We start from the raw sequence: 9,464 nt of genomic DNA on the forward strand, positions 1-9,464 counted from the left end.
GGTGGGAGAGGGGGTGGAGGGAGGAGAGGGAGAGGGGGTGGATAGTGGGGAGGGGAGAGGGGAGGGAGAGTGAGTGGGGAGGGGAGATGGTGGGGGAGGGTGGTGTGAGGGGGGATGGGGAGTGGAGAGTGAGTGGGGAGGGTGGGAGGGAGGGGGTGGTGTGAGGGGGATGGGGAGGGGGGTGGAGAGTGGGGAGGGGAGATGGGAGGGAGAGTGAGTGGGGAGGGGAGATCGTGGGGGAGGGTGGGAGGGAAGGGGTGGTGTGAGGGGGGATGGGGAGGGAGAGTGAGTGGGGAGGGGAGATCGTGGGGGAGGGTGGGAGGGAAGGGGTGGTGTGAGGGGGGATGGGGAGGGAGAGTGAGTGGGGAGGGGAGGTAAGAGGGAGAGTGAGTGGGGAGGGGAGATGGTGTGAGGGGGGATGGGGAGGGGGTGGGAAGTGGGAGGCGGGGGGATGGAGATGGGGTGGAAGGGGAGGTGGGGAGAGCCCTGATTTGGAGGCAGTGTGCGGTCAGTGACTCTGCGGCCCTCTTGTTTTTACAGATGGCAGTGATTGGCCAACAGTCGGGCGGTGGTAGTTTGAGTGAGCTTCAGGTGAGCAGTCTGGAATCCACACACACAGGAACAGGCTCTCTCAGAACAAATGACCAGTCGTAAGCCAGGAACCGAGAGAAGGACATCTATTTAAAAATAGAAACTGACTGCCATATTTATTTATTTTTTTGCCTCCCCCTTTCCCTCAGCCCCTGTTTTATTCAGAAAGAATGGATGGAGCTTTTTCTAAATCAATGTGAAATTACTGACTGCCTGAGGTTTATCTTTTACACGATTGGAAGCAATTTGCACGCTGTCGACCTAATTCAAACTCCAGCCAAAGATTAACACTCTTGTATGTGAGACCCTGTAAATACGAGTTCACTCCTGCACCTGGTCCCTTCGGAGGAACAAGGTCATCAGCGAAACTTTGTTACAAATAAGTTGGGTTTTGTATTGTCCAGTTTTAAGCTGTGAGTTTTTGAATGGGGTCGGAGGAAGGGGGTGGGGTGGGTGTCTGAACAGAGACAGGTTTGGATAAGCTGAAGACTGGCACGGACCTCGGTGACCTCTGTGGTTTGGTTTAGTTTTGAAAGTTGCAGGATATCACAGCATTACATTTCCACATCTATTTCTCCAACAATTCTTTTGTGATTATATTTGTACTGAGAGCAAAATTGTTGGAGGTGTGTGTATGTATATGTGTGTATATTATACATAATTATGTGTCTATAATATGTCTATATATATATAAGTTTACACACCTATAATATACACACACACACACAAACTTAAGTAATTAGAATGTGCTTTTATTGGAGACTATATAAATCCCAATCTGCAGTTTGCACTGAATGAGTTGACCGACTGGAGTGGTCATTGCGGGAGAGGAACACTATCATTGGCCTCACATCCCTGCACTAGGTGAGCGAAAAACAGGCCAATGTTCCTGCCCCTGCCAGTCACCCAGTGACCCCACCCTAGGCTGGAAAGTGCACCTGTCCACATCTCGGGTTAGGCCAGGATTGGCTGTGATTCCCCCATTCTGGGGTTAGACCGGATCGGGATTGGGTGTGATTCCCCCATTCTGGGGTTAGACCGGATCGGGATTGGGTGTGATTCCCCCATTCTGGGATTAGACCGGATCGGGATTGGGTGTGATTCCCCCATTCTGGGGTTAGACCGGATCGGGATTGGGTGTGATTCCTCCATTCTGGGATTAGACCGGATCAGGATTGGGTGTGATTCCCCCATTCTGGGGTTAGACCGGATCGGGATTGGGTGTGATTCCCCCATTCTGGGGTTAGACCGGATCGGGATTGGGTGTGATTCCCCCATTCTGGGATTAGACCGGATCGGGATTGGCTGTGATTCCCCCATTCTGGGATTAGACCGGATCGGGATTGGGTGTGATTCCCCCATTCTGGGATTGGGCCGGATTGGGATTGGGTGTGATTCCCCCATTCTGGGGTTAGACCGGATCGGGATTGGGTGTGATTCCCCCATTCTGGGGTTAGACCGGATCAGGATTGGGTGTGATTCCCCCATTCTGGGATTGGGCCGGATCGGGATTGGGTGTGATTCCCCCATTCTGGGATTGGGCCGGATCGGGATTGGGTGTGATTCCCCCATTCTGGGATTGGGCCGGATTGGGATTGGGTGTGATTCCCCCATTCTGGGGTTAGACCGGATCGGGATTGGGTGTGATTCCCCCATTCTGGGATTGGGCCGGATCGGGATTGGGTGTGATTCCCCCATTCTGGGATTAGACCGGATCGGGATTGGGTGTGATTCCCCCATTCTGGGGTTAGACCGGATCGGGATTGGGTGTGATTCCCCCATTCTGGGATTAGACCGGATCGGGATTGGGTGTGATTCCCCCATTCTGGGATTGGGCCGGATCGGGATTGGGTGTGATTCCCCCATTCTGGGATTAGACCGGATCGGGATTGGCTGTGATTCCCCCATTCTGGGATTGGGCCGGATTGGGATTGGGTGTGATTCCCCCATTCTGGGATAAGACCGGATCGGGATTGGGTGTGATTCCCCCATTCTGGGGTTAGACCGGATCGGGATTGGGTGTGATTCCCCCATTCTGGGATTGGGCCGGATCGGGATTGGGTGTGATTCCCCCATTCTGGGATTAGACCGGATCGGGATTGGGTGTGATTCCCCCATTCTGGGATTGGGCCGGATCGGGATTGGGTGTGATTCCCCCATTCTGGGATTGGGCTGGATTGGGATTGGGTGTGATTCACCCATTCTGGGATTGGGCCGGATCGGGATTGGGTGTGATTCCTCCATTCTGGGGTTTGGCCGGATCGGGATTGGGTGTGATTCCCCCATTCTGGGATTGGGCCGGATCGGGATTGGGTGTGATTCCTCCATTCTGGGGTTGGGCCGGATCGGGATTGGATGTGATTCACCCATTCTGGGATTGGGCCGGATCGGGATTGGGTGTGATTCCCCCATTCTGGGGTTGGGCCGGATCGGGATTGGGTGTGATTCCTCCATTCTGGGGTTTGGCCGGATCGGGATTGGGTGTGATTCCCCCATTCTGGGGTTAGACCGGATCGGGATTGGGTGTGATTCCCCCATTCTGGGATTGGGCCGGATTGGGATTGGGTGTGATTCCCCCATTCTGGGGTTTGGCCGGATCGGGATTGGGTGTGATTCCCCCATTCTGGGATTGGGCCGGATCGGGATTGGGTGTGATTCCTCCATTCTGGGATTGGGCCGGATTGGGATTGGGTGTGATTCACCCATTCTGGGATTAGACCGGATCGGGATTGGGTGTGATTCCTCCATTCTGGGATTTGGACGGATTGGGATTGGATGTGATTCCCCCATTCTGGGGTTAGACCGGATCGGGATTGGGTGTGATTCCTCCATTCTGGGATTGGGCCGGATTGGGATTGGGTGTGATTCACCCATTCTGGGATTAGACCGGATCGGGATTGGGTGTGATTCCTCCATTCTGGGATTTGGACGGATTGGGATTGGATGTGATTCCCCCATTCTGGGGTTAGACCGGATCGGGATTGGGTGTGATTCCTCCATTCTGGGATAGGGCCGGATTGGGATTGGGTGTGATTCACCCATTCTGGGATTAGACCGGATCGGGATTGGGTGTGATTCCTCCATTCTGGGATTGGGACGGATTGGGATTGGGTGTGATTCACCCATTCTGGGATTAGACCGGATCGGGATTGGGTGTGATTCCTCCATTCTGGGATTGGGACGGATTGGGATTGGGTGTGATTCCCCCATTCTGGGGTAAGACTGGATCGGGATTGGGTGTGATTCCCCCATTCTGGGGTTAGACCGGATCGGGATTGGGTGTGATTCCCCCATTCTGGGATTGGGCCGGATTGGGATTGGGTGTGATTCCCCCATTCTGGGGTTAGACCGGATTGGGATTGGGTGTGATTCCCCCATTCTGGGATTAGTGGGATTAGACCGGATCGGGATTGGCTGTGATTCCCCATTCTGGGGTTAGACCGGATCGGGATTGGGTGTGATTCCCCCATTCTGGGATTAGACCGGATCAGGATTGGCTGTGATTCCCCCATTCTGGGATTAGACCGGATCGGGATTGGGTGTGATTTCCCCATTCTGGGATTGGGCCGGATCGGGATTGGCTGTGATTCCCCCATTCTGGGATTGGGCCGGATCGGGATTGGGTGTGATTCCCCCATTCTGGGGTTTGGCCGGATCGGGATTGGGTGTGATTCCTCCATTCTGGGATTAGACCGGATCAGGATTGGGTGTGATTCCCCCATGCTGGGGTTAGACTGTATCGGGATTGGGTGTGATTCCCCCATTCTGGGGTTGGGCCGGATCGGGATTGGGTGTGATTCCCCCATTCTGGGGTTGGGCCGGATCGGGATTGGGTGTGATTCCCCCATTCTGGGGTTGGGCCGGATCGGGATTGGATGTGATTCCCCCATTCTGGGGTTTGGCCGGATCGGGATTGGGTGTGATTCCCCCATTCTGGGGTTAGACCGGATCGGGATTGGGTGTGATTCCCCCATTCTGGGGTTTGGCCAGATCGGGATTGGGTGTGATTCCCCCATTCTGTGATTAGACCGGATCGGGATTGGGTGTGATTCCCCCATTCTGGGATTAGACCGGATCGGGATTGGGTGTGATTCCCCCATTCTGGGGTTAGACCGGATCGGGATTGGGTGTGATTCCCCCATTCTGGGATTGGGCTGGATCGGGAATGGATGTGATTCCCCCATTCTGGGGTTAGACCGGATCGGGATTGGGTGTGATTCCCCCATTCTGGGGTTGGACCGGATCGGGATTGGCTGTGATTCCCCCATTCTGGGGTTGGACCGGATCGGGATTGGCTGTGATTCCTCCATTCTGGGGTTTGGCCGGATCGGGATTGGGTGTGATTCACCCATTCTGGGATTAGACCGGATCGGGATTGGGTGTGATTCCCCCATTCTGCGATTAGACCGGATCGGGATTGGGTGTGATTCCTCCATTCTGGGGTTTGGCCGGATCGGGATTGGGTGTGATTCCCCCATTCTGGGGTTAGACCGGATTGGGATTGGGTGTGATTCCCCCATTCTGGGGTTAGACCGGATTGGGATTGGGTGTGATTCCTCCATTCTGGGGTTTGGCCGGATCGGGATTGGGTGTGATTCCCCCATTCTGCGATTAGACCGGATCGGGATTGGGTGTGATTCCTCCATTCTGGGGTTTGGCCGGATCGGGATTGGGTGTGATTCCCCCATTCTGGGATTAGACCGGATCGGGATTGGGTGTGATTCCCCCATTCTGGGATTAGACCGGATCGGGATTGGGTGTGATTCCCCCATTCTGGGATTAGACCGGATTGGGATTGGGTGTGATTTCCCCCATTCTGGGATTAGACCGGATCGGGATTGGGTGTGATTCCTCCATTCTGGGATTAGACCGGATCGGGATTGGGTGTGATTCCCCCATTCTGGGATAAGACCGGATCAGGATTGGGTGTGATTCCTCCATTCTGGGGTTAGACCGGATCGGGATTGGGTGTGATTCCCCCATTCTGGGGTTTGGCCGGATCGGGATTGGGTGTGATTCCCCATTCTGGGGTTTGGCCGGATCGGGATTGGGTGTGATTCCCCCATTCTGGGATTAGACCGGATCGGGATTGGGTGTGATTCACCCATTCTGGGGTTAGACCGGATCGGGATTGGGTGTGATTCCCCCATTCTGGGGTTGGGCCGGATCGGGATTGGGTGTGATTCCCCCATTCTGGGATTAGACCGGATCGGGATTGGGTGTGATTCCTCCATTCTGGGATTAGACCGGATCGGGATTGGGTGTGATTCCCCCATTCTGGGGTTTGGCCGGATCGGGATTGGGTGTGATTCCCCCATTCTGGGATTAGACCGGATCGGGATTGGGTGTGATTCCCCCATTCTGGGATTAGACCGGATCGGGATTGTGTGTGATTCCCCCATTCTGGGATTGGGCCGGATCGGGATTGGGTGTGATTCCCCATTCTGGGATTGGGCCGGATCAGGATTGGGTGTGATTCCCCCATTCTGGGGTTTGGCCGGATCGGGATTGGGTGTGATTCCCCCATTCTGGGATTAGACCGGATCAGGATTGGGTGTGATTCCCCCATTCTGGGGTTGGGCCGGATCGGGATTGGGTGTGATTCCCCATTCTGGGATTAGACCGGATCGGGATTGGGTGTGATTCACCCATTCTGGGATTAGACCGGATCGGGATTGGGTGTGATTCCCCCATTCAGGGATTAGACCGGATCGGGATTGGGTGTGATTCCCCCATTCTGGGATTAGACCGGATCGGGATTGGATGTGTTTCCCCCATTCTGGGATTAGACCGGATCGGGATTGGATGTGTTTCCCAGTCCTGTCCTCCCATAGTCCAGTACCCTGCTGACACTCACTGTCTCTGCTCACATACAGAGAATGGCCGTTTGGATAATCTTGTGTCTGCGAAACTGTACCCGGGCAGGAGGGGAGAATTTGGGGTCAGAGTGGAATAGGAAACTGGTATTCATCGTTTGGGAATATCAGAATTCTGTATGATCGCGCAGTAGAAATCAGTGTTTTTGCCATGGCAGTGGCCTAGAGCCCTGTGTACCAGATAGAATCAGTCCCTCAGGCTATATAACTTTCAACTCCTGATTCAAACATTTACTCGCAGATTGTTTTGGGGCAAATTGCCGGACTTGTGTTTCGAACCTGAGACAGAACCGTAATGAAAAGGGGCTGGAGAGGGGGAGAGTCTAGAGACGGCACCGTATGGGAACGGGGCAGGGGTCGGGACGGCACCGTATGGGAACGGGGCAGGGGTCGGGACGGCACCGTATGGGAACGGGGCAGGGGTCGGGACGGCACCGTATGGGAACGGGGGCAGGGGTCGGGACGGCACCGTATGGGAACGGGGCAGGGGTCGGGACGGCACCGTATGGGAACGGGGCAGGGGTCGGGACGGCACCGTATGGGAACGGGCAGGGGTCGGGACGGCACCGTATGGGAACGGGGCAGGGGTCGGGACGGCACCGTATGGGAACGGGGCAGGGGTCGGGACGGCACCGTATGGGAACGGGGCAGGGGTCGGGACGGCACCGTATGGGAACGGGGCACAGAGTTTCTTGTCTCAAACTTGGTTATTGGAGCAGTCGGAAATGAATTGTTTTTCTTTTGGAACATTATACTTTAATCAGCTAGTCACAAAGTGGCCTTTTACCAGCTGGGCAGGAACTGTCCAAATAGATGAAAATTATTTTCGTTTTGTTACAAAGTGGAGATCATGACACAGGTGGGAGGGGAGAGAAAGAAATGTGAAGTGTAAAATACAATTGTTGGGACACATGAGTGAGTTGCTGGGAGATGTCGAGGCGTGTACTGGGATTGTGCCTGCACTGTGTGGGCTGATTTATAATCTAATATGGTAATAGCTGACCTCTACCAGTAGTTAACAAAAAATAAAGGGGAGGAGTGAAATGGTGTTTCTTGGTACCGATTGCTCACTGCTTTCATAGCAGGGTCAGTAGGTTCACGCACTTTCCAGTGTGGCACCGAGCTGGGAGATCCCAGGGATTTCCGGTGTGGCACCGAGCTGGGAGATCCCAGGGATTTCCGGTGTGGCACCGAGCTGGGACCAGGGATTTCCGGTGTGGCACCGAGCTGGGAGATCCCAGGGATTTCCGGTGTGGCACCGAGCTGGGAGATCCCAGGGATTTCCGGTGTGGCACCGAGCTGGGAGATCCCAGGGATTTCCGGTGTGGCACCGAGCAGGGAGATCCCAGGGATTTCCGGTGTGGCACCGAGCAGGGAGATCCCAGGGATTTCCGGTGTGGCACCGAGCAGGGAGATCCCAGGGATTTCCGGTGTGGCACCGAGCAGGGAGATCCCAGGGATTTCCGGTGTGGCACCGAGCTGGGAGATCCCAGGGATTTCCGGTGTGGCACCGAGCTGGGAGATCCAGGGACTTCCGGTGTGGCACCGAGCAGGGAGATCGCAGCTTCAATCCCTGGTCCGTGCAGAGTAGTTGGGGAGCAACAGTTAGCTTCAGCACCTCCTGGGTTAGTGTTCATGCCACCAATCCTGGTGGATTGTGCAGTGTGGAGATCAGTCTCAGATACCCCCTCCCATGGTCGGCTGTTCAGTCTCAGATACCCCCTCCCGTGGTCTGCTGTCCAGTCTCAGATTACCCCCTCCCATGGTCGGCTGTTCAGTCTCAGATACCCACTCCGTGGTCCGCTGTCCAGTCTCAGATACCCCCTCCCGTGGTCCGCTGTCCAGTCTCAGATACCCCCTCCCGTGGTCTGCTGTCCAGTCTCAGATACTCCCTCTCATGGTCCGCTGTCCAGTCTCAGATTACCCCCTCCCGTGGTCCGCTGTCCAGTCTCAGATACCCCCTCCCATGGTCCGCTGTCCAGTCTCAGATTACCCCCTCCCATGGTCCGCTGTCCAGTCTCAGATACCCCCTCCCGTGGTCTGCTGTCCAGTCTCAGATACCCCCTCCCGTGGTCCGCTGTCCAGTCTCAGATACCCCCTCCCATGGTCCGCTGTCCAGTCTCAGATACCCCCTCCATGGTCCGCTGTCCAGTCTCAGATACCCCCTCCCGTGGTCCGCTGTTCAGTCTCAGATACCCCCTCCATGGTCTGCTGTCCAGTCTCAGATACTCCCTCTCATGGTCTGCTGTCCAGTCTCAGATACCCCCTCCCGTGGTCCGCTGTCCAGTCTCAGATACTCCCTCTCATGGTCTGCTGTCCAGTCTCAGATACCCCCTCCCATGGTCCGCTGTCCAGTCTCAGATACCCCCTCCCGTGGTCCGCTGTCCAGTCTCAGATACTCCCTCTCATGGTCTGCTGTCCAGTCTCAGATACCCCCTCCCATGGTCTGCTGTCCAGTCTCAGATACCCCCTCCCATGGTCCGCTGTCCAGTCTCAGATACCCCCTCCCATGGTCTGCTGTCCAGTCTCAGATACCCCCTCCCATGGTCCGCTGTCCAGTCTCAGATACCCCCTTCCGTGGTCCGCTGTCCAGTCTCAGATACCCCCTCCCGTGGTCTGCTGTCCAGTCTCAGATACTCCCTCTCATGGTCTGCTGTCCAGTCTCAGATACCCCCTCTCATGGTCTGCTGTCCAGTCTCAGATACCCCCTCCCGTGGTCTGCTGTCCAGTCTCAGATACTCCCTCTCATGGTCTGCTGTCCAGTCTCAGATACCCCCTCCCGTGGTCCGCTGTCCAGTCTCAGATACCCCTCTCCCGTGGTCCGCTGTCCAGTCTCAGATACCCCCTCCCGTGGTCTGCTGTCCAGTCTCAGATACCCCCTCCGTGGTCCGCTGTCCAGTCTCAGATACTCCCTCTCATGGTCTGCTGTCCAGTCTCAGATACCCCCTCCCATGGTCTGCTGTCCAGTCTCAGATACCCCTCCCATGGTCCGCTGTA

At 55.8% G+C, this 9,464-nt stretch overlaps 2 protein-coding genes across 2 annotated transcripts in view; both read left to right on the forward strand.

The window, feature by feature from the left end:
• LOC137308129 (serum response factor-like) overlaps positions 1-1,321 on the forward strand; it is a 34,558-nt gene extending 33,237 nt beyond the window's left edge. The window contains exon 4 of the mRNA XM_067977028.1: positions 541-1,321. Within this exon, the coding sequence (XP_067833129.1) occupies positions 541-654 (114 nt within the window). The 3' untranslated portion in view covers positions 655-1,321. The remainder of the gene's footprint in view (positions 1-540) is intronic.
• LOC137308128 (uncharacterized) lies at positions 766-8,092 on the forward strand (the record flags this gene model as incomplete). Its single annotated transcript, XM_067977027.1, has 3 exons — positions 766-787; positions 4,619-5,306; positions 7,553-8,092. Coding segments are annotated over exons 1-3 (1,250 nt in total), but the record flags the coding sequence as incomplete, so codon positions are not given.
• Positions 8,093-9,464: the final 1,372 nt, after the last annotated feature.

Source organism: Heptranchias perlo, unplaced genomic scaffold (genome assembly GCF_035084215.1).
Source record: "Heptranchias perlo isolate sHepPer1 unplaced genomic scaffold, sHepPer1.hap1 HAP1_SCAFFOLD_1214, whole genome shotgun sequence".
Lineage (NCBI taxonomy): Eukaryota > Metazoa > Chordata > Chondrichthyes > Hexanchiformes > Hexanchidae > Heptranchias > Heptranchias perlo.